The following is a 25,141-nucleotide window of genomic DNA, read 5'->3' on the forward strand; positions in this document are numbered from 1 at the left end:
TGCTCAACATCTCTAATCATCAGGGAAATGCAAATTAAAACCACAATGAGATATCACTTATCTCCAGTGAGACTGGTCTTTATCAAAAAGTTCCAAAACAATAAATGTTGGCGTGGATGTGGAGAGATAGGAACACTCATGCACTGTTGGTGGGACTTTAATGTTTTAACAGTAATAAAGACAGATCGCATTTATTGAGTGGTTACAAAGTCTAGGCATTGTGCTTACAGTGATGTGCAGGCTGTTCTAAGGGCTTTACAAGTGTTATATCTCAGTTATTCCTCCTTCTAACCTATGAGATAGGGACCTCATTATCCCCATTTAACAGATGAGGAAATCGGAAATCAAGACACAAAGAAACTAAGCACCCAAGACCCAAGGTCTTACAGTTAAAAAGTGGTGGAGCATGGGAGGCTGAGGCAGAAGGAGCACTTGAGGTCAGGAGTTTGAGACTAGCCCAAGCAAGATCAAGACCCCATCTCTACCAAAAATAGAAAAAATTAGCCAGGTGTAGTGGTGCGCACCTGTAGTCCCAGCTACTCAGAAGACTGAGGCTGAAGGATCACTTGAACCCAGGAGTTTGAGATTGCAATGAGCTAGGATGATGCCACTGCACTCTACCCTGGGTGACAGAGTGAGACTCTGTCTCAAAAAAAAAAAAAAAAAAGGTGACAGAGCTCACATTCTGAATCACTGCAGAAATCTGCGGTCTGCTTTTGAGAAGGGGCGAGTATGGGCTGGTATCACTCTTGAATATAGCAGGGAAAGATCCAACCCACCTCCTGATGAGAATACGCACCCCTCTGCCATGGACATGGCCAGGCAGTGGTATGCCTGAGTATACATGTGGCTCCAAGGGAAGACTTGACACCTGCCTCAGGTACTGGCCCCTGTATCTGGCTCTTATCTGGAGCTGGTGCCTGAGGATTTTGACAAGGCGGAGAAGCCCTTATCAGCCCACACAGCTGCTTCCTGGTCTGTTTCCCCCCGGGAGTTACACTGCAGTGAAATGAAGGTGTTGACATCCAGTTCCTCTTCCTGGACAAGCTGTGCTGCCTTGGGGATCACCAGATACCCACATGAATTAATGTGGGTTGGAGTCTGCACTTTGGATGAATCCATGGCTCATAGTGGGTGGGTTGCAGGACTTGGGATGGGGAACAATGGACCATGGACACAGGGAGAGGAGGGGGCATGGAGAAAGCTGCTGAGCTAGGGGTGCCAGCAACTTTTGGCTGTTTTACTGAGGGCAGAACAAGGAAAAGATTGAAGGTCCAGATGAGGTGATTATTTAGGTGAGATATTCTCATCAGGGAAATATACTTTTAAATAAACAAAATAGCTCAGATTGGCCTTACAGAAAATCCTGGGTGGTGGATGGGAAATGACTTGGTATCGTGGACATGCAATTGGAAAGTGCGGTACCCGGGTTCCTCTCTCTTTCTCTTCCCCACTGTCTCTGCTTCCTGCTTCCTTTGGTATGTCTGCCCCCTGCCCCTTTCTGCACACTGGCTTTTCTCTCTGCTTGGCCGTTGCTTCCCCCACCCCCCGCCTGCCACCTGCTTTGAAGGAAGTGTGTCTTCGGCCTGCAGTGGGGCTAACTCTGGCCCCCACCACCTCTGGGCCTTTAAACTTCAGCGCCTTTTTGTTTAGCAATGGGGTGCAAATTTGCAGGTGTGTCCATGGCACCATTAACTCTATAGACTCTAAAATGGCAATTGTAATAGTTCGGGGACTGGGAGAATTAAGTTTCAACACATAGGTTCAGGGTGGAGAAGGCATTAAAACTCCCCAAGGGCATCCAGATGTGGAGGTAGATAGTGCATCCCTTCTCTTAGGGTCCCGTTTGTTGTTGGAGTGTTCTCATAGTTCCTGAATTCTTTCTTCTTTGGAGACAAAATCTGGGCCCCTGGAGTGCTTGTCATTGAATGACAGAGCCAGATTCAGAGAAGACCAACCTTCTCCCCCACCCACACACACAGGTGAGGCAGCCCAAGGCAGTGTGGTGGAGCCACAGCATCACCCCACCTTAGCCTAATGATGAACCCAGTAAGACAGTGATAAGGTGAGAAGCTAGTATGAGCAGGTCTCCAGGGGAGTGTTTCTATATTTATATTCAGAGCACTTCAAAGAATATTTCAATTGCTATTATTTTAGCAAACGTCTTTCATGCAAAATTTGATGTTTTTCAATGAAGGAGCCTTTATCTGAATCAATGGGATGATTCTTTCCACCTCCCACAGGAAACACTCAGCACCTTTTAGTTACACACCTTCAACTTGCTAAGGAGCGCGTCTCTGAGTTGCCTTCTTCACATCTGGGGATTTGTAAGCTCTGAATCTTGATCGGAGGCTGGAGTTCTAGCTGTGAATCTCATAAAGAATTTATGTTTCTTTAAATATTGCTCCAGCAGTATGCCTTGTCTCTGAAGCTCTGCTCGGCCCTAGCCCTGATCCCTCTACTTGAAGAGCAATGGGACCTCAGGCTCCCTGGGAGGCTGAAACTAGAGGTTACTCCTGCCAAAGTTCTAGGAAGTCCCCCCTTCAGACAGCACAGCTTATTATCATCTTTGATGTCTTCAAATCAAGCTCCACACTCCTGAGGTTTGGGGATGGCCATACTGGGTGAGCAATGGTCATCTTACCTGTCCCCTCAGCACCCTGAATTTTGTGTTCGTTTTCCCTGCCCTGAGTGTAATCCATGTCCCCACCCCCATTCTCCCCATACTCCCTGAGCAGGGGCCCTGCAGGAGGCCTTATGTAGGGTGCTGAACCAGGCAGCTGGGCCAGAGGCAGGGTCCAGGGAGAGAGCTCTGCAGCATCCTCTGGGCCCTTAGAGTATAGAAGTAAGACCCATATACCATCCTGTTCCCCCAGGTGCCCAGGACCCAGAGCCTTGGTGGAGGAGTCCTGGGAGGTCCTGGGCCCCTGCATCTCTGCCCTGAGTTTGAGCAGTTCCCTTTCAGGACAAAGTCCCGTGCCCCCAGCCCATTCTCACCCCCAGGTCAGACTCTGTGGCTGGTTCTTATGACTTGTAGTGTTCCCAAGTCCACCAGACCAGACTCCTAAGTCTCACAAGGACTCACAGAGGTTTGTGCAGGCCCCGTAGACCTCTCTGACCCCACCTCCCACTCTTCCCTCCTGAAAAGCTCTTCTCTTATAGATATCCACTCAGCTGACCCCTCCGCTGTCACCTCCATGACATCCTCTCTCAAATCTCACTGGAGTCTGTTTGATGCTGCCCCAGCCCCATCTCCCCAGCTCTCTGCACTCCTTACCCTGCTCTGCTGGGTGTTTCCTTTCCTTTTGTTCACTAGAGCACTTATTATCTGCTAACATATCAAATGAATGACATATTTTTTATGCTTATTGTAATTTTCTCTTCTCCTCTTACCGTCCTGGCAACTATAAGGTAAACTCCAGGAAGGCAGGGCTCTTTATTGGTTTGTTCACTGGTGTATCTCAGGTGCCTAAAATATTGGCTAGTTTTTATTACTGCCCAATAGATATTTGTGGACTCCAGTGGAATGAGTCTGCAGTTTCCCTTAAAGACCCTCTCTCCTGTAGTAAATTCAAGTCTGACTGACCCACTTGGTATTTGACTCCGTGCTGAGCATTTCCAAGGCCTCTTATATGCATGGACACATTTCAACTTCATGAAAAACCTTTTTTCTTGACGTTGGAACTGAGTCTTATTGAAGCCACTGAGGTGCTAGGCATCCTAGCCTAAATCCAGCCCTACCCACCCAAGATCAAGGCCACACTGTTAATCTAGTACACATTGTCTTGCATAATTCCAAAGTTCTTCCTTTTGTTCTCCCTGAGTCTTTAGGATACAATTCACAACACTTCCTTTCTATTCTGAACGCTCTTCCCAAATAAGAGGTGGGGAAGGATCGTATCTATAAAGAAACACAAGAACCAAAAAAGTACACTGTATTATAAGGCAAAAAGAAAAAGGAAAAAAGGAAAAATCCCAAAGTCATTTTCCTTTCCAGTTTGTAGTTTGGCTTCTCCCTACAGTGGGTGCCTAATGAGGTGTGGCTCTAGAAGTCCAGGCAATCAGACTGCTTACTTCGCAGGTTTCTCTGCAATCCCCAGCTTAGGAGACCAAGTTTACAGCCTTTGAAATGAGCCCCACTCACATGTGCTGCGTAGTCACTGTAATCAGGGGAGGGGCTGAGAGCAGAAGCCAGCCTTGTCTGAGCCCAGCACCTGTTCTTGCAGCACTGTTCAGAGGCAGAATCACAGGGTGAGCGAGAGGGACCCAGCTCCTGTCTCCAGAGGTGTTCCGGATTCTTCCCGGGTGACCCCTGGCACTGCATTTCGGGGCATGGCTCACTCAGATGGGGCAGAAGAAGAACTGGACAATGAAGGTAGAGTTGTGGATGGCAAATTAGAACTTCTTGGGAGCCACAGATGCAGAAACAGACCCTGTTGGCCAGTGGGAAGCGGGGGGATGGGAAGGAAAGCAAAAGCCACAGTCTCTCAGGAGCTGTAGGAGAAAACCACGTAGCCCACAGTTAGCAAACTCTCAATCCTGGGGTAGACTGGGACTGGGGGCAGGGAGCAGTTGGATCAGGTAGCAGGTGTCTCTGCAGAGAGAACAAGCCTGGCCACTACTCTTATGCCAGTGGGCACCCAGGGGAGGGAAGAAAGGCCTGATCTGGGTGGTAGAGACCCAGGTTACCCTCAGGGGGGGGCCTCTGGACTTTTTACATCAGTTAGGTGTCCATGAGGAGAGGGAAGGCACTGAAGTTGTGATCCATAAGGCCCTGCTGCCCTAGGCTGGGGTGTGGCCAGGCTGAAAGACAGAGCCCCTCTGTCCAGATGTGAAAACTTTGGGAAGTGCCCCAGAGCAGGAGGGAGTGGTGCACGGGCAAATAACACATCTTCCTGGCAACCGCCTGCAGGTGAGGAGGGGCCTAACTCCTGGGCACTGCCCTCAAAGTGGGAGGGAATGTGTTGGAAGCAGTCGTCCAACACTGTGGCTTCAGTGCATCGGTGCCACACTTGGCACCAGTGGACACTTTCCAATAAGAACTGCCTTATTTAGTGCTCATTTATGCTCATTTTACAGATGAGAATCGAAGGCTCAGGGTTGTTACTGCTTACTCTAGACCATGCATTCCTCATCGGGGAATGCCATCATCCCCAAGAGGTGAAAGTTGATTCTTGGTGGTAGGAGTAGGGGCAGGGTGTGGGAAAAAACTGTTCCTTTCTTAGGCATACACATAATATGCATAAAGTACAGCTATACAGATATGCATAGGGTCCGTGTACAGCTATACAAATTACCTGTAGAATTAAAATTCCATGAGGGCACAACAGAGAATAAAAGGTCTAAATAAGAAAAAAGTTAAGAAACCCTGGTCCAGACCAGCATGTTCTAGCCACTAGCTACAACTGGCTATCGCGCACTTAAAATGTGACTAGTCTGAAGCAAAATGTGCAGGGAGTGTAAAATACACCCTGGATTTCGAACACTTAGAAGAAATAACACAATGTAAAATCTCTCCTTAATAATCTTGTGCTGATTACATGTTGGAATAATAACATTGTGGATATCTTGGGTTAAATAAAATATATTACTAAACTTAATTTTGCCTTTTACTTTTTACCATTTTCTGTGTGGATCCTAGAAAATATAAAATCACAAATGTGGCTCCCATTTTATTTCTAGTGGGCAGTGCTGCTCCAAGAAACATCTGCTAAGAGAAAGCACGAGGGGATTTGCACCCAAGTCTTCTGATCCCCTCTGCATGTTGCTGTGTTATCTCACAGCTGCCTCCTTTAGGAACCACTTACTGTGTGGCCTTTGGCAAGCCTCTTAACCTCTCTGAGCCTCAGTTTCCTCCTGCACCAGGATCCTCTGAGTACTTTGTAAATAGAGAAACTCCCTCCACCTGTGAGGCTCTATTCTGGACCTGCCATGAGCCTGGGATCACTGCAGGATAGGTGGGTGTGGGATACTCAGTGGACCCATTTCACCAGAAATGACAGTTCCATAAATTCAGTGTCACCTGCTATGTGTCTGCTTCTGGGGAAATACCACAGGGGCAAAGTTAAAAAAAGAGAGCTTCTAACCTGAGATGAGCAAGTTAGAGGGAAGGTTAGAATAAATGGTAATTTTAACCAAGGAGGGAGAAAAACAGAACCAAAAAAAAATAGGATTTTATAAAACCTTCACATAATAAATAGGGGCTAATAAAACATCTTACAAATGCTTCTTTGCTGGGTTGAATTGATGCTTGGATCTCCAATATGCCCACACTTTTATTCATTTCCTATGTCTAATTTAGTGGAGGAGAAAATCAATTCTATTTTAATTTCATGAGAGAAATGCTGCATGAAAGGAAAGCACAATAGAGTGAAACTCCAGCCTTCGGCCCCCCACTGACCCAGAATGTGTGATTACGTGATCAGTGGATTTCTCCTTAGAAAGGCCTCTCAATTTGCTCTGTCTTCTCCTCTGATGGGAGGCAAAAAGTTCCAAGCTTGTCAGGAAAACCCTCTGGGGTGCTTGGGAAATACAGACTGGCCTCAGGTTCCCTGATCTCCCCCAACTCTCCAAATTTACTTCCACCCCACTTCCTCTTAATTTTGGCCCCTATACACCCAAGCCTGTAGCCAGAATCTCTTCCCGCCCCTCCGAACTCCTGGCATGTCTTTTCACTTCATCTGATCCTCTAACAGACAGGCTCCCAGAGCAGAGTTTCTGGTCTTTCGGATCTTGGAAGCAAGACTAACCACTCTTAATGATGGCAAAAGGGCAGAGGTTAAGCAGGTGGATTCTAGATTCATGCTGCCTGGGTCTAAAAGCCTGGCTCTGTCTCTTACCATCTGTGAGAGCTCTGGAAAGTTATTCTCCCTAAGCCTTAGTTTCCTTACCTGCAAAATGGGAATAGTAATGGTGGTAGCCTCATAAACTTAAGAGGATTTTTTAAATTTCAAAATATTGGGGTCGAGGGTACCGATGTTTTTGTTTACATGTATCAATTGTGTTATGCTTGGGTCAGGGTTATAACTGTACCCATCACCCATATAGTATCCATTGTATCCATTAGGTAGGTTGAAATGAGTAATGCATGGAAAGCCCTTGGCAGGCAAGGAAGCTGACAAACAGTGAGTGGTCCTAAATGTTCACTCATATTGTTATTGTTATTGTAATAAATTGCTACACGGATGTGGGGAGCAGAGAGGTGAGCCTTTAGCTTCTGACCTTGTGGTTCCATGATTCCAGATTAGCCAATCAAGGGGTCTTAGCACACATTTTTTTTTCTGTTCTTCTTTTAAAAAGTATTTAATTTTAAAATAACTTTACACTTACAGAAAAATTGTAAAATGCATGCAGAGAATTCCTATAGACCCATAACCTGGCTTCCCCTCATGCTAGCATTTTACATAAATACAGTAGGATGATTAAAACCAGGAAATTAACATTGATGAATTCCTCAAACTATTAATACAATATGATGAGTATTATAATCTACTGACATTTGAATTTCATTTATCTTCCAATTAATGTCCTTTTTTCCAATCCGGGATCCTGTCCATGCTCCTCTGTTCCACTTAGTTATTGTTCCTTAGTCTTCTCGAGTCTAGGACACCACCTCAGTCTTTCTTTGTCTTTTATGACCTTGGCACTTTTGAAGAATACTGGTCAGTTGTTTTGTAAACTGTCCTTTAATTTATTTTTTTCTGATGTTTTCTCATGATTAGATTGAGATTATGCATTTTGGCGGAAATACTGCACAAGTGATACGCTAGTGGTGCTATTACCTTTGATCACATGGTTAAGAAGGCAGAACGTACTTGTTGAGCATATACTCTGTTTCCTTTTGTGAATACAAAAGAGTATAAAATGTTGCCCATGCTCTCAAGAAACTCTCAAGCCTAATGAACAAATGATGTTTTAGTTACTATTGCTGGTAACAAACCACTGAAAATTTAGTGGCATAAAACCACAACCTTGTTATGCTTATAGATGCTGTAGGTCAGGAATTCTAGAGGGCATATCAGGGATGGCTTGTTTCAGCCCCACCATGTCTGGGGTCTCAGCCAAGAGGACTCAAATGACCAGGGGTGCTGGCCAGACAGCTGAGAACTGGAGTCACCTGTAGGCTTCCCCACTCAGCAGCCTGGTGCCTAGACAACTGCACTTAGCTGGGGCCGTCGACCCGAGTGAACATGCACACATGGCCCTTTCATGAGTCCTGTGTGTGCTCGCACATGGCAGCCCCAGGAGATGCAGTCTTCTTACACAGCAGCTTGGATGCTGTGGATGTGGACTTCTCCATGGACAAGTCAGGAACTGCATTGCTTGTACAACCTAGTCTTATAAGTCACAAAACATCACTTCCTCCACGTTCTATTGGTCAAAGCAGTTGCAGGTCCTCTAGGACTTGAAGGGGGTGCATAAACTCCACCTTTTGATGAGAGGAGTGTCACAGGATCTGCAGCTATTTTTAAAAACCACCCAAAATGGGAAAAGTACCGAAAGGACTGTCTATTTATGCAGATTTGGAAACTCACACCCAAGAAAACAAGACCTTCATCAGCTTGGGCCTCATTAATTATTAAATACATAATTTTTGAGCACCAACTATGTGCCAGACAGGCGTGGACCCCGCCACTGGGGAAGCTAACCAAGCCCCTCCTGGGGGAGGCAGGTTCAGGCAGACCCACTGCAAAGCCTTGTGTTCTGACAGCCTCCCCCAAATCAATCCCTTGCCCTAGAAACTGTCCAAACAGGGGTGTACACAGAGAGGCTGAGGGCAAGGCAGAAGGGTGGGGTGGAGAATGCTGGGCTTTAGCATCAGAATGACCTCATTCCAAATCCCAGCTGTACAGCATTCAGGATTTGTTACATTTTCATTCTTAATCCTCATTTATTCAGTAAACCTTAATGACTCCTTCTCTATGCCAAGCTGGGTGCTTGGCAATTATTACAATAAATAAATAAAATCCAGGCTTTGCCCTTAATGAAGGATTTTTTTCCAGGCTGCTTCTGTTAGAATGGCTGTTGATATGGCTGCAAGGTTCTAGGGAGCAGGGTCATAGGATTATTTAAGTTCTCGAATCTCCATGCCCAAAGCCAACTGGAGAGGAATTGGTCATGCAGTTTAGCAACTTAACCAGGTTAAACTTAGCAGAACAAAAATCAGCTGAGTGTGAAGTTGGTAGGCAAGCAGCTTACATTCAGAAACCCAAGAAGTATTGCTATGCAGACTAAAAGCCACTGGGAATAGCGCTAGACAGACTCATTAAGCAAGAAGGTTTCTGTGAAAAATAACAAAATCACAGCACCCAGGACACCCCAGCATGAGATTAAAAGCTGAAAGGGGGTTTAAGCTTCACATTATTAAGCTGCATTATGATAGTTTAGCAAGAAAGAGCTTAGAGCCATCTGAGTTGATGGTGGCTCTGTTATGGGACTCTGGCCGCATTCTTTGAAATTTAGAGCAGTTGGAAAGAGTGAGACTCAGAATATCCTTCCCATGTGGGGCAGGGGAAGGAAGGCAAGGAAACCGGGAGATAACCCAGTGTTAAGGATGGGAGGGGCCTGAGGTGCTGGTGGAGGGAAAATCTACCTACCGACAGGAACACACACCAAAGTCTGTCTGGGAGCTGAGGGGAGGGCAGGGAAGAGAGTGGGATGCCTGGTAAGCACATAAATGTTAGTTCTTATAATTATCACCCACTGGCCAAACTTGCAGTTTGGGTTGCCGGATGGTGAACACTGAAGACCCTGGGCTGGCTGCACTCTGAGCTTGTCTCCCAGCATTTGATCCCAGAGCCTAACAGAGAAGAGGAAGAGGATATTCCTCTGAAGTCAGAGAAGAGGATATTGATGGGAAACAGCAAAAGCCATGTTGGGCAAAAAAGCTGACTTCCCCTTCTGCAACACCTCTCTGATCCGTGGCAACCAAAGGAGTCCACGCTAGACTAGGGCAGCTCCCTGCCGGGCTGCAGCAGGGCTGCCATGGCAGCAACCATGGGCATGGGTCCCCGTGCTGGCAGCGCTGGGGAGGGAGTGCAGCCCAGGCAGCCCTGGCACAGACAACCACACCCACAGGCTGGGCCTCCGACCCTGGAGCCCAGCGTTGGGAACCAGAGAAGCCTGGCAGGCACTGTCCAGAGACTTTGCCACCTCATTCATCTGTCATCAGAGCACTTCGGCTGGTGAGGTTACAAAATAGAGCCTTGGTCACTCAACTCTTGGTAAGTGATAGATCTGGGTTTCAACACAGGTTCTGCAAGACTAACAGCCAAGTGGTCTTCCCTCCCCCAGGCTGAGACCCACACTCCTTGCCTTCCTGAATGTCAGCAGCATCAGAAGCATGAAGCTAGTGAAGACTTACAGGTCTTCCCCAGTGGTTTCCAGCCTCAGGAGGCTCGTCCCCCTCCAGGTCTTGTGCCGTGTGTTGACTTAATCTTTCCCTACATTTCTAGGGACCTCATTTTTCTCCAGCCAGGACTCGACAGCTCTCAGAGTCACTCCATTCACCTTTTCTCCATCCTCTCTGCTTCTGGCTACACCAGGCCTTCTTTGTCATCTGTCATCTGGATGAGAGCCAGACCTTTCAAGGGTCCCCCATATTGTTCCAACAGTCAATTTAATCCTTCGTCCCCTTGCTTGAGGATGTGCTTCTCCAAATTCAACATGCAGGAGAGTCACCAGGAGAGCTTGTGAAACACAGAGTTCTGGGTCTCAGCCCCAGAAATTCTGATCAGTAGGTCTGGGATGGGCCCATGAATCTGTAGCCCTAACAAGTTCCAGGTGATACTTGATGCTTTTCTGTCTGCAGACTGCACTTTCAGTAATGCTGCTCGAAAACACAAGTATGACCATGTATCTCTCTTGATCACCCACCTTCCCCTTGAAATGACTCTATATTACCTTCAGGATAAAATCTAAGCACTTGAGTAGTCCCATAAAGGCTTCCATGCTCTGATCCCAGCAAGGATGCCATGTGCTGTTGCATAGTTTGTCCACTGCACAAAGAAACACAGCCAAGGGGATGAAATTGATTAAGCTCTTGGCTGTGTCTGGCAGGAGAAATATAACTAGGTATTAAGAAAGGCGCCATCAGCTCACTGAAATACAGAGGGATGAGACTGAGGGGAGCCACCTTTTTCTACTTTACACAAAAACACCCCTTAGACCATCAGTGGTTCTGCCCCATAGCATCTCTCCTGCTTTCTCTTTCCTTCACTCTACACTGTCTCCTATCACTTCCTCCACCCTTTTCCCACCTACCTCACCTGGTTAACCCCTTCATGCCCTGTGGGGAAGGCTTCTGGCCCCAGAGAATCAATCAGTTTTCTGTGTTATGTGCTGCCAAGAGGCACCTTCCCTTCTTAAGTGCAGGAATCTTACTTACCTTCCCCTCTCATTCCTGTGGCTCCTACCTGCTTCCCTCACTGGACTGTAGTTTCTGAAGACTCCCCTGTGCCTAGCACCTGTCTGAGCACGTAGTCAAGAACTCAGTGAATATTTGCTGTAGATTCTATTGTGCAGCCGCAAAAACTCTGACAGGTGCCAAACCCCAGCACACCATTTGTTGTTGTTTTGTAAATAATTTATTTTGAAACATTATAAATTTACAGAGAAGTTGCAAAAAAAAATACAGAGTTTTATAACCTTCACAAAATTTCCCTTAATGCTAACATCTTATATAACTATGGTATATTTATCAAAACTAGGAAGTCCCATCCAGTGAATTACTATTAACTAAACTTTAGACTTTTTTCAGATTTCCTCAGTTTTTCCACAGAAGCCCTTTTTTCTCTTCCAGGTTCCCATGTAGCATTTATTAAATAGTTGTCGTGTCTCCTTGTTCCCTGACCTGTAACCGTTTCTCGACCTTTCCTTGTCTTGCTATGACCTTGACACTATTTAAGAGTACGGTTCAGCACTCAGTCTGAATTTGCCTGACGTTTTCTCATTAGTGAACTGAGGTTATGAGGAAGAAAACCACGGAAGGAATGTGCCCTGCTTACCACGTCATATCAGTGGCCACATGATCTCAGCAAGACTCATCACGGGGATGCTAACCTTGATCGTGTGGTGAAGATGGTATTTTCCAAGTTTCTCCACTTTAAAGCTACTACATTTTTTCCCTTTCCAGCCTCCACTCATTCGAAGTGAGTCACTGGGTCTGGCCCCCACTCAAGGAGAGTGGAATTAGGGAAGCATATCAAAGAATTCCTGGACTTATGGTAAAACCACAAAAGTAACTCATGAATTTGGGGGAAGATACTTTGAGACTGCGCAAACGTTGTCTCACCTTAGTTTCCCCACCAGTGTTAGCATCCATCAGTGAGTGCATCCTGGCTGTGGCAACTGCCACTGTGGTGCTCCAGCAGTGACATTCTGGTTCCCTCCAGCAGGCTGTTTGAGGACTCCTCTCCTTGGCAAATGCCACATCTCACAATTCTTTCTCCTAATTCCCTCTTTTCCCCAAGTCCCAGTTCCACCATGCTCAGCTGTGGCTGCCTGTCTCAATCTCCTGGGAACCTTTAAAAATGTATCAGTGCCCAGGTGCTTGCACCCAGAGAGCGGGCAGTACCTGCTCCTGTGTGGAGCCCGGGCACTGGTATGTCTTAGCAGGTCCCCTCAGCACTGTATCCTCTGCCTGGTCTGAGGACCACCCGCCTAGCCCAACGCTCTCACAGCTTCTCTGGGAGGCTGTCCTCTCTTTCTCTGGCAGAACCAATGGCTTCCACAGCTGTGCTCCCAAAGGACTTGGCTCCCCGCAATATCCGCTGATGCCTGTGTTTGTCCACAAAGTCAGGAACTGTGTCTTCTCCATCTATGTCTCCGCTTCCCAAAGTCAGGGACCGTGTCTTCTCCACCGATGTGTCCCCTCCCCGGAGCCCGGCACAGAGTCTAGAACAAAGTGGGCTGTCGGTGAGCATTTGTGGATAGAGACAATGAGCAAATCTCAACAGAAGCAAAAGCAAAGCATCGCTGCTTGTGCACAAAAGCAGCAGGTGCTCACACTCATGCTGGCTCCACAGTCGTAGAAACGCCAGGAACAGCAGGATGAGTATCAGTCATAGCCACCCTTCTGTTGGCATTATAGTCCTGGCTTTCTAGGAAAAACACAAGGGCACCCTGGCCCAGAAGTCACTGGCACTCGCATTGCAGACATCTGTGGATCTGCGGTGTTCTCTGGAAGAAATGGGTTCATGTTGTATTTCTAAATTGTCTGGAAACCAAAGGGCCAACACTACACTTTCCAACCAGGGGAGGTTACCTTGAGCTGGTCTCTTTTTTACCAGTTGCCTCTGAGGCCACCAAGATGACAAAGACCGTGGCCTGCAGACACTTTTACTGTGGATTGAAAAAAGGGAGAAAGTATTTTAACTGGTTGTTTTGAGCTTAAAGAAAAAAAATGAATTTAACCTTTTATTTGATAAACCAACCATGTTGATCTATTTTACCTGTGGCCTTGTTAAAACTTCATTATGTTGAGACTTGCAGAGTATGAGCTGGAAGCCACTGGAGAAGGTCAGGCACAGATGGGACAGATAACGTAGGCGCTGACCCTCCCAAAGCATTTAGGATGAGGACACACATATAGTAGCAAGAGGGGAAGGTGCTAAGCTACAGGGGACGCTTCTGGAAAATCACGCTGTGGGTTGGCAGGCCTTGACTCGGTTTACACTACTGTCACTGACAGCTAATGCTGCTGCGAGTGTTCTCAGTATTTTTAAAATTCCACTTGGCTGTTGGCTTAATGCCAGCTTGCCTCTGATCATGATGCTCACGTGAACTTCCTGTTTTTAACCTGACATGTGTATCAGTATGTAATACGAATACTTAGTCAGTTTGATAAAATCATAGTGAGTTTTCTCAAGTTGGGGCCATTTCTTTGGGAGTGATCTCTTTGAATAAACTTCTGGTCCTCCGGAACCACCCTGTGTGTGTGTCCCCTACCACACATGGCACTGACATTCACGCACCAGCCAGGAGATGGGGCTATATGGTCAAGTAAAGGCAGCAGAGGCAGCAGAGAACACTTAATGTCCCGGGGGAGGTGTCACCACCTGTCCTTCCAGCATGCTGCCCAGGTGGCACTCCTAGCCGCTGCCCTTCCCCCAGCTCACACTTTCACTGTGTCACCTTTCTTTGCCTCAGTTTCCTCAGCTGAGGAATGGGAATAACCAGGAAAAAAATCCATACTATTTTTTGAAGATTAAACGAGATACTTTTTTTTTACAAGAGGCCCCACTCTCAGGGCCTGGCATGTAGTGAGTGTTCCAAAAAGGTGGTTTTTGTCATGATTGCATCTCTCAGCCACTTGTTTCTGAGTTCTGTCCATTCTGTCATCCCCACTTTATCTCATCTCTTCCCTCAGCCCCCAGGTACCACCTCATCCTCTAAACCTGAATCTTGTCCTCTGTTCTGTCTGCATGTGAAACGGATGCACTTTCACCCCATACCTCGCCCAGTGCCCAGAGCACAGCACAGCTCAACCCAAGCACGTTCGGGAGACAAACAAGCCCTTTCTGATGGGATTCTTTGAGGGAAATTCTTTACTTCTGTTCTCCCTGCTCTCTTGCCCTCTCCCTGCAGCCCAGGTCAAGATCCATCTGTTCTTCTCAAGATGTCCCCTGGTCCACTGCAGCAGGAGCCTTGGTGTAGAAGCTAGAGCCACCTGTGGACTCGCTGGAGCCTCCCTCCTGCACAAAGGGCTTGTCTCCCAGGAGTAAAGAAGCTGCATGTGACCCCGCAACATAAATTAAAGCCAAAACTAAAATTGGAATTAGCATTTTACCTTTGAGGAACTGGAGGCTCAGAGAGGTTAAGCAAATTACTCAAGCCACACAACTAATCTGATCATTCATTTATACGTGTAAGGAGATGAAATGCTGAACAAACACCAGATGAGATCCTTTCCTTCTTGGAGCTTAAAGTCTAATATAGGAGTCAGCAAACTTCTTCTATAAAGGGCCAGAGAGTAAGTGTTTTAGGCTGTGTGGGCCGTAGGGTGTCTGTTGCAACTACTTTCACACACTTTGTACGTGAAAGCAGCCATAGACGGTACATAAATGAATGGTGTGGCTGTGTTCCAGTAAAATTTTGTTTACAAAAACAGATAATGGGTGGACTTTGGCTTATAAGCTGTATTTGGTTCAACCTCGGGGCTGGTGGAAAAGGGACTCATTGTTGAAATACTTGTATGGTTACATGTAAAGTCAGTGGCTCAAAGGAGAGTTATGTGACTCTGGGAACATAAAACAGGAGAATCTGGGAGTCAGAGAAAGTGCCCATAAGAAGGGTCATATTAAGTAAGATCTAAGCATGAGAAGTTATGAATTAGTCAAAGGTGGGACATGGAAAGGAAGAGGTGTTACAAGCTGGCAGAACAGCTGGTGCAAAGGCCCTGTGGCAAAATGGGCCATGGCTCTTTTCTGGTACGGAAATAAGCCTTGTGGTTCAAGATGAAGGGCAGGAGAGGGCAGCCTATGCAGAGAGCTCATTAAGACCTCAGGTTAAGAATGCGATCTTCACCCTAAGAGCTGTGAGAGACCATTGTTCCTATGGCATGATTGGAGTTTTATTATGAAGTGCTCGCTCTGGTTTCTGGCTCCGGATCCCACTCTCAGCAACCAGACGGGGAGGGGGACACACTTGAGACCTTTATTGCAGCCAGAGCTCATCCCTGGAGCCCGGGGTTGATGTGCAGCTCAGCACCCTTCCTTCCACTAACCCTTTATTTTATGTTCACTATTCTAACAAATCTTCCCTTCTCTCCACTTACAAACGAAGATTCATATTTCATTACATGTTTACGACCATGGCGCCATCCCATTCCATTTTTCTCACCTTTCTTCTTTCCCTCCCCAGCCCTGATCCCCCACTAACTTCGTAAAACTTGCAAGTTAAATTTTTCAAAGACTGTTTCTGACAAAGCAGTGGGAATTAGATTTGGTGAAGCCCTTCATAAAAAATTGAAGACATGCTATATTAACATGCATTGATTTATTCATAGTGTTTCATTACAAGTAAGTGAGGACCCTGTAATACCAGGGAAGGTTAGGAGAGCAGGGGAGCGCACTATATTATATTGACAGCTCGGTGGAAATTAAGTTGCTTTTGGATTGAATTTGGAGCACGGGAAAAGAATTGGCTAGTAAATAAGGCATGAGTTTTACCTCCCAGTGTCTGTATATCAGTGTAGTTGCCACCAGCCCAGGCAGGGGAACAGGGACAGAATTTTGAAAGAATGCAAGGGCACGTCCTTTCCACTGGGAGGCTGGGGGTACTTGCCGCCAGCAGAACCCTCTGATCAGCCCCCCTCTTCTGCCAGCAGGGAAAAGCAGAATCCAACCTCACACTGAAAGCTCCACTTGCCCACTGGACTTCGCTTTGTTTAAGCCTTTTCCCACCCCAGGCCTTCGCCCAGGCAGTTCCCTCTGCTCTGAACCTAGACCATTCTTTCCTCTGCTCTGACTCCACATCATCCTTCGGGTTTGAGTTTTGCTCTCTCCTGAGACTCTGACCTGAGCACTTTGTCTTAGTCTGACAGTTCTCAGAAGCAGACCCTGAGACAGGGTTCAAATATGAGCAGATTGCTGAAAAGTTAAAGAAACACCAGTGAAGGAGTAGAGAGTGGTAAAGAAAAAGAAAAGTCGCTAATGATCAGGGTGTTTTCAAGCCATCTACCTTTGGAAACAAGTGGAGCTGAACCCCTCGGGGAAACTGGGGTGCTGCAGGGGTGTCAGTAGGGCCTGGGGAATTCATATACCGGCTCCCATCAGTTGCTGGGGGTATCAAGGACCCAACACTCCCAGCGAGCACCCATGGAGAGAGTCCCCAAGTGCAGAGAGGCAGATGCTTGCAGTACTTGCCTCTGAGAAGGGCTGGGGTGACAGAGGTGACTAGAGGGGATGCTGTGGACAGGTCCACCAGAGCAACCTAGCGCTGGCGGCCACCTGCATGATGGACGCACATGCTTGTGCTCTGATCACGAAAAGCCCAAAGCCTTCAGCTCCCTGCGTTTCTCCTCCTGGGCTCACTCTGCTCTGGGCAAATTCTGGCCTCTCTCTTTGAAGATGTGGCATCAACTGTTATACCACTACTGCTTGATACAGAAGAAAGAAATCACCTCTTTCTCCAAAACATTTGCTGCCCCTGCCAGAAAAAGAAAATCACTTAGTTTTGAAATAAAGTCGGTGTGGTCCCTTTTCTGCCTGGGTTTGGCCATCCTGTAAGTATGGGACATTCTTGACTGAAGATGAAGTGACATCAGCTGTCTATATCTGGCTTACCTCCCTCAGAAAGGAAGCCACCTGAGGACAGAGCCTGGCTTGTATTCATTTGGGAGCCCCCAGTGGCACACAGCTCAAGGCCTAGAATACAGGAATACGCAAGGAGTGGTGTGCACCAAATAAGTGGATGAATGAATGGATTCTTCAACCAGTGAGCTGTGTCTCCAGGCCAGACAGTGGGGTGTAGAATAAAGAGCACAGGCTCTGGAGTCAGGCAGACCTGGGTCCAGCGTCAGCAATAGATTATCAAATCAGCGCGAGAATGCATGATTTGCAACTATACCTGCCAACATGTATGAATCTTGCAGACATCATGCTGAGAGGAAGAAGCCAGACACAAAAGAGCAGCTACCACAGGATTTCATTTATATAAAATTCAGAAACAGCCAAAATTAGTCTACACTGTCAGAAGTCAGACAGAGGTGATCCTTGCTGGTGGTAGGCTGGTACGATTGGAAGGACATGGGAGGGGAAAGTCTTGGACCTGGTGATAGTCGGGTTCTGGATTATATGACTGTGTCCAATTTGCGAAAATTCATCAACCTGTATATTTCTCTGTATGTATACTATACTTTAATAAAACAGTTCTGATGGAAAAAAACTAGATAAGACAAACGAAAACGCCTATGTTTGCCACTTAACAACTGCGTAGTTTAGAGATGTGACACTCACAGTGTGATTCATGCAGCCAATGCCAGGCTACCCACTGTGGGTTGTTTTCACCGCAGGGTGAGTGCGGAAATGATTGAGAGTGAGCACTTCCAAACTTTCGTAGTACGTTGACATTGCCGTGATGCCCAGGCGTGCGATCAGTGAACAGTGGATGGAAATCGTTCCACAGTGTGTAGACCAGTTTGGTTATGGACAGACACACATGATAAGTCATGTGGGGCTTGATCTTTGAATTATTATCAGTCTGCAGTGGACTGGAAAACACCATAAATAAAGCTTGCCATAGATAGTTTGAAAAGTGCTGATTTAATGCAAAATGCTTCCGGATGAGCCTCAGTTTTCCCATCAAAAAATGAGAGTAACTATCTCGATGCCCCCAAGGTTTTGAGGACGACAACCAAGATAATGCACGAGAAAGTATCTGTCAGCAAATGCTACTCAAGTGGAATATGGGACCCGTGATCTGCATTTTTAACAAGCCTTCTAAATAATTCTTACCGGGATGCCACATGGGGACTGCCCGGCAGCTGCACTGTCCAATACAGTGGCCGGCCACACGGGGCTACTGCACTTTCGAAATGTGACTAGTCCAAATTGAGATGTGCTGTAAGGGTAAAAGACATACCAGATTTCTAAGACTTAATATGAATAACAGACTATAAATTACCACATTGAATTTTTTCATGTTGATTACAGATTGAAATGATAATATTTTGGATATATTGGACTCAGGATAGATTATGAAAATTAATTTCACTTTCTTTTTTACTTCTTTTGCTGTGACTACCAGAAAATGTAAAATTGATGCATGTGGCTCACATCCTGTTTTTATTGGACGGCAGTGCTCCAGTATGTTGGCAGTGGAGTATTTGGAGACTGGGATAGTCTGTAAAGTGGGTGGTAACAGGGAGCTTCGCAGAACTTGCTGTCCAGACTCACATGCCCTCCCCTGGTGCTCCTCCAATTGAGATCCATGCAGCTTCCTCAGTGGGGTATTTACTTGTTTCTTTGCTGGCTTGTCCTACAGATCAACTACAAGGCTGTTGGCTCACTGGACCCGAGCGCCGACCTCTCCAGCCAGAGGGGAAAAGTGTTCAAGCTCCGGAATGAAACTCACCACCTCTTTGTGGGTCTGTATCCAGGGACCACCTACTCCTTCACCATCAAGGCCAGCACAGCAAAGGGCTTTGGGCCCCCTGTCACCACTCGGATTGCCACCAAAATTTCAGGTATCTCTTTTAGGAAGGGAAAAGGAAGAAAGGTTGTTTCACTCTCCCCAACCCTTTCTAACTTTCCTTGAAGAGTCAGAGCCAACTGTCACCCATGTGGTATTGGAGTGATTAGGACGATGCAGTCCCTAGTGGGTTACTCTTGTAATCTCATGAAGAAAACCTAAATGATGAATGTCCTAAAGTGTAAAAACCATATTAACTAGGTGGCAAGCCACCAAATAATTTGCCCACAGGATTGCATCAAATAGTGTGTGTGTGTGTGTGTGTGTGTGTGCGTATCTGTGTGTATATTGCATGCAAATTGGTTTTTAAATTTATTTTCAAGAATATTCTCTTTGGCAATGCAAGACATAGCACAGAGTCTTCTGAAACGTCTGATGAATGAGTGGATGAATGAATGAATGAATGAGCGTCCAAGCTTGCAGACTGCCATCATCACTCGGGCCCCCTCCACCATGAGACAGCATCAAAGCAGAATTATCTCAGAACCCTTTTACAACTTTCATTTTTCAGAATATCTATGCAATTCTGGTTTGCATACATACATATTTTGCACATGGTGTTGCAAAAAAAACTATGTTTTTTTGTAGCTTAATGTTTTCACTTATCCTTATCCCATAAGCGTTTCCCATGTTGCTACATTGCTTTCATTATAATGTTCTGTCAAGTGGATGGACATAATTTAATTAAACATTCCTCTGTGGTTGGATATATTTGGTGCTTCCATGTTTTTGTAAAGTAACGCTTCAATAAATATGTTACAAAATAAAGTTTAATTCGTTGGTTCAGATTATAACTTTGGGATTAAATTCAGAAATTGGAAAAATGAATTAAAAGGGATGTGGATTGTAATAGCTCTTAATACAAATGGCTAAATTACCTTCCCAAAGGATTAGATTTATTTTGTACTCCTATCTGTTGGGTATGGGGAGAGGAGGTCTCATAAAAAAAGAAGATAGAGGTGAACTAGTTTATCTTAGCTTTAATTTGCATTTTAAATGTGCTTAAGAAGGTTGACTCTGCTTTCATTCCTTTGTTAGTACTTATAACCCCGGCATGAATCTGTTTATTCGGTGTGGAACTTTTTGAATCATGTGGTTTACTGGCTACATCATTGCTTCCCTGCCCTGGACTCCTGCCCCTTGAAAGAACCTACTACGGGCTGCGGGAGAGTCAGGGCCTCCTTTACTGAAAGCCTGGGAGGCTTCTCATCTAAACCCTTTGCAAACTTCCTGCTTCTAGTCACCCTGTGTCTTTAAGGACGGCACAAGGGGAGGTGGTGAGTGGGGTTTGGGACCTGTGCTCAGCTCACCTGTGCTCTCTGTTCCTTGCCCAGCTCCATCGATGCCTGAGTACGACACAGAAACCCCACTGAATGAGACAGACACGACCATCACAGTGATGCTGAAGCCTGCACAGTCTCGGGGAGCCCCTGTCAGGTGAGGAGGGTTCTTCATCCAGAGTTTGCGGTTTCCCTTTTCTGCGCCATCCACACCTCCAGTTGAATCATGTGACTGACCATGCCCGTGGGCAAGACTGGCCAGGAACAAGGCTTCCAGGAAGCAAGATCAGCAGTCTTAAGGCCAGTTTAAAGACTCTGGCCTCTGAGCCAGGATTCTGTTACCAAACGGTGGTGTGTTCAAAAGGAACATGCTGATGGGGACGTGAGATGGTCTGGGAGAGAACTTTCTGGAACTCACATGACAAATGTAGTTAGTAGGGTTGGGGACCCAGAACATAGTCTCCTGGCAGGATTTTCTTCCCATGTGTGACTGCCAGTAACAGACAGATGGACAGACTAGCTGAATTCTGAAAACAACCTGCTCAGAGATCGCAACTGGAATAAGACTTGGGGGCTGGTCCAGTTTAGGGATGTAGAGTGCAAGAATCTCACAAAGGCATTTGCCATCAAGGTTACACTGCTGTGCACACCTGAACAAGGGGTTGTTGGAGTTCAGGAACATACTGGTACCCAAGGTGGCAGAAGCATCTCCACAGCTGAGCTGCGCAGTACAAGCCCCTGGTATCAGGAATTAGGCCAGCTCTTTTAAACAAGCTACACTTTGCACAAGGGCAGCAACGTTGACTGTTCAGAACTCCAGGAAGCAGGACTATGGTTCCTTGAAATGAAGCAGAGCATTGGGTGGAACAGCTTTCAAACTGGCTCGGTTCAGTTCAACAAGCAGGCACTCAGTACCTTCTGTACCAGGAATGAGGCAGGGCACAGGGGATAATAAATGATGCATTCATTCAACAAACATTTTCATTAAGCATCCACCCTGTCTCAGGCACTAAGCACTTGGAATGTGTAGTGAACTAGCCACGAGCAATAAAATCCTAAAGAAAGTCAAACTGCAAAACAGACACAGGGACTCTCAAATCAAGTAGGTCTACATGATGCAGCCTCTCGCAGCCGTGCATGTTCATTACTTGGTCCCGTTTACCCAAAATACATGGGTCTTCAATTTAAAAGAGGCTGTGACCTTCCATTTCATGAGCGAGCACTTACTGTCTGTCTGTCCCTGTGCACAATGCTACTTGTATCCTCTGAACATTGCAATAACAGTCTTCGCATTGTGCACACATAGAAGTGGAGACGAGCAGAAGCTAAGTGAGTTGACCCAGGCCACAAAGCAAATAAGTGGTACAGGCTAAATTTAAGCTTAGTTCAAATGACCCTAAGCTGACATTCATTTCACTATACCACATTACCTTCCTAGGAGAAAGGTGTGCATGATAGATTTTGGTGACATTTCCATCCAAAAAAAATTAAAAGAAATGTCACTGCTCAAAGGGGAAATGGTTGGTGTCTGGAAATGTGTGGCTGCTTTTCTTCCCAAGGCTCTGCATCACTGAGGGCGGGTGTATACTCAGCTCCTGGAATTATTTTCAGGCTGTTGCTTGGGCATTTCGTCAAGAAGGGGACGAGACTAACCAATGCCACCCTGCAAGATTTTCAAGACAACTGCAATGACAGAAGTGGAAATATCACAACAGACTTCAGTTATTTCGACCTTTATTCACCTTGAACTCTGGGTACTAGGGTGTGCACGGGGGAGGCAGTTGACAATTAGGCTACTCAACAAATATTTATTGAGCACTCGCTATGTCCGAGGAAGGGAGCTAAGCAATAGGGTTATAGCAGGAAACAAGACCGACACATCCCTGCCTCTCGAGGCTCCGTATCCAGTAGGCGTGAGGGTGGATGGGGCATTCGGCAAACACGCAGAGGAAATCATGAAATCAGCAAAACAAGTGAGATGATAGGAAGGCACTGGGGGCATGCCTGTACTGATTAAGAGGGGCAGTAGACTGGCTGGAAGATGAGCTCCACCCAGGAAAGTGGAACTGTGTGGAGGCCTGCAGATTTGGGAGGTGGAAGCATGTGAGAAACAACAAGAACACACTACGGCCCCAGGACACAAAGGGCTCGCTAAATGCACTGGATCAAGGATGCTTTGAATCACATTTTACAGTTGATAGTTTCCTGAATTAGAATTTACAGTACTTCCATGGTATTGTCTGACCCTCTCTTACTTGGTGAACAGGTAACAGTTCCCGATTGGGAAATACCATCACCATTTCAGAGGAGGAAACTGAAATCTAAGATGTTGACTGTTTGGCTCATTATAGGTAAAGCTATAGACTAGTCTCATGACTCTGAGCTCCAGGAAGTTTTGAGTTCCCCTGTCTGACACATCAAGTGATGACCAGGTGGCCCTTTTATGGGATGCTACAGAGTGAACATCCAACAACGAAGGGGTGAGGGGTGGGAGGGTGACTTCTCAGGGGTCCTCCACCTCTGCCTGTGTGGGCGCAGCCCGTAACGTGTGAGCTGCAGCGGCCTGTTTTCAAACAGACTCACACCTGAACCTCCTTCTGCCAGCAACGCCCTGACCCTGGCTGAGCCTGACTCCAGGCCTTGCTCTGCCGCTTGCTGCTCCTTCGAAGCCCCGTGGGTCTAGCGCTACGTGGTAGAACAGAGTGTGCAGGAGGTGAGGAGGGGAGGACTGCTGCCATGTGGGGCTCCCGCACCCTCATCCGTCCAGCCAAACCACCTCAGCAGCTTGGCCTATTTTTCTAATACTCCACAATGGAGATTTATTGCTTTTGCATTGCTTTCCTCGGGCCTTCAAAGATTTATTGATTTTTAAGTGACAGAATCCCAGAATTGTTTAAAAGATCAATCAAATAGTGACTAGAATCTAATATTCAGCTCCGACTGGAACACACCGAGCCTTCTTCCCCCACGCCCCACCTGTCATGCTGATGTATCTCTAGTAACCTTCATAGGAGAGTAACTTGGCCATGAATTAATCAACCATCATGCAGTCCCTGAAGTGAGGCTGGGGGCAGAGCCCCAGCTTCTGTGGCAGACCCTCCCCTGACCACCCGCAGGCTTCCTTGGAGATGTCCTTTGTCCCCGCTCCTTCCCCTCCCCATCTGCTCAGTCACTGAGATTGTCCACTGGACTCTGGAATCAGCCCGGGCTGAGCTCTGCCCTCTCCCATCACCACTCTCCAGCCCCACCCCCTGCACCTGCCAGGTGTGCTTGCTGTTTGTGTGCCACAAGCTTCTTTTTCTTCAATCCATCCCCTGTTGAACCACTGGAGTGGTCCTTTGGAAGCACAAATTGGATCAAGTTAACTTTCCTGCTTAAAATTCTTAAATGGGTGACTGGTTTTCTATTGCATTAGGTTCAGACTTCTTAGCATGGAAATCAAGGCCCATCAGAATCTAGCCTTAACCTTGTTTCCAGTTTCATTCAATTTCCCTCTGCCCCTTTACCAGGTTTTACTCGACAGTGACCTGCGTAGTTCCTTCGTGGTCCTTTCTTGAGCATTTAATTGTGTTATGCATTTTTTTTGTTAGTTTTCTTGGCTTATGCTTTTTACATGCCCCTCAACAGTCTCTGAGCTCCATGAAATCTGAGAGCTTGGTGCTACTGGACTCCCTTTTCATGGGATGATGTCTGGAATTTAGTAGGTGCTCAAAAAAAGTAACTCATTACTAAAGTATGTAATTAATTAATTCAGCAAATCTGTTTTGCCCACCTGGTAGATACCAGGTGCTGGGACTATGGAGATGTACATTATGGACCAGACCTTCAGCTGTCTCCTATTTTGTAACAGAGAGCTGTCCAACAGAACTTTCTGCAGTAATAGAAATGTCCTACATGTCTGCGGTCCACCGTGGTTGCCAATGACCACACATGCCTCTGAGCACTTGATGTAGGGCTAGTACAACTGAGGAACTGATTTTTATTTTATTTTATTTTATCTGATTTAAATTCAAGAACCACATATGGCTAATGACTATGATTGTGCACAGTACAGATCTACAGGGAAGCTGATCAAAAAAAGAAAAAATGCCTATGAGCCTGTGTGCTTGGTCAGTGGTTTCCATGAGAATTCAGTACAGAGGCATCCATCATTAGCCTGGTAGGTTCAGAAGTTGGGAGGGCTTCCCGGAGGCAGTGTTGCCTAAGCTGAGACCCAGGGAATGAGGGGGTGTTAGTGAAACCGGGAAGAGTGTGATGCAGGAGGAGGAAGCAGCACATGCAAGAGCCCCAGCAGCGAAGGTGCAGGGTGTGTTCAGGGAGCTACAGCAGCTCTGTGGGCAGGACAGAGATATAAGGAGAGAGGCAAAGAAGCAGGCAGAGCCTGGATAAGGAAGGTCTTCACTGTGTGTTTGGACTTTGTCTAGAAGGGTGTGTGGACCATTTCGCAGGTGGATGCCCAGTGTTCTGTCCTTCTCTGAGCAGTTGGGCCCTAGCCCATGCCATTCTTCCTGCCAAGCATGCCATTCTCCAACGCCTCCAACATCTGGTTCAAATCTGCCACACCCAGGACCATCGCCATCCTTGCAGCGGGATGCGCCAGCTCCTTCCAGGCTCCCACTCTGTCCTGGCCACCCCTGTGTCAGACACTTTCATTTTCAGTCTTTACCAGA

The 25,141-nt window shown here is 46.6% G+C and overlaps 1 protein-coding gene across 1 annotated transcript in view; it reads left to right on the plus strand.

The window, feature by feature from the left end:
* The window catches only part of PTPRT (protein tyrosine phosphatase, receptor type, T), a 734,792-nt gene that overhangs the window by 439,105 nt on the left and 270,546 nt on the right, over positions 1–25,141 (plus strand). Inside the window, exons 9-10 of the mRNA XM_012652055.1 lie at positions 18,985–19,186; positions 20,526–20,628. Of these exons, the coding sequence (XP_012507509.1) occupies positions 18,985–19,186; positions 20,526–20,628 (305 nt within the window). The remainder of the gene's footprint in view (positions 1–18,984; positions 19,187–20,525; positions 20,629–25,141) is intronic.

The sequence above is a fragment of the Propithecus coquereli genome, unplaced genomic scaffold (genome assembly GCF_000956105.1).
Source record: "Propithecus coquereli isolate 6110/MARCELLA unplaced genomic scaffold, Pcoq_1.0 Scaffold378, whole genome shotgun sequence".
Taxonomy (NCBI): domain Eukaryota; kingdom Metazoa; phylum Chordata; class Mammalia; order Primates; family Indriidae; genus Propithecus; species Propithecus coquereli.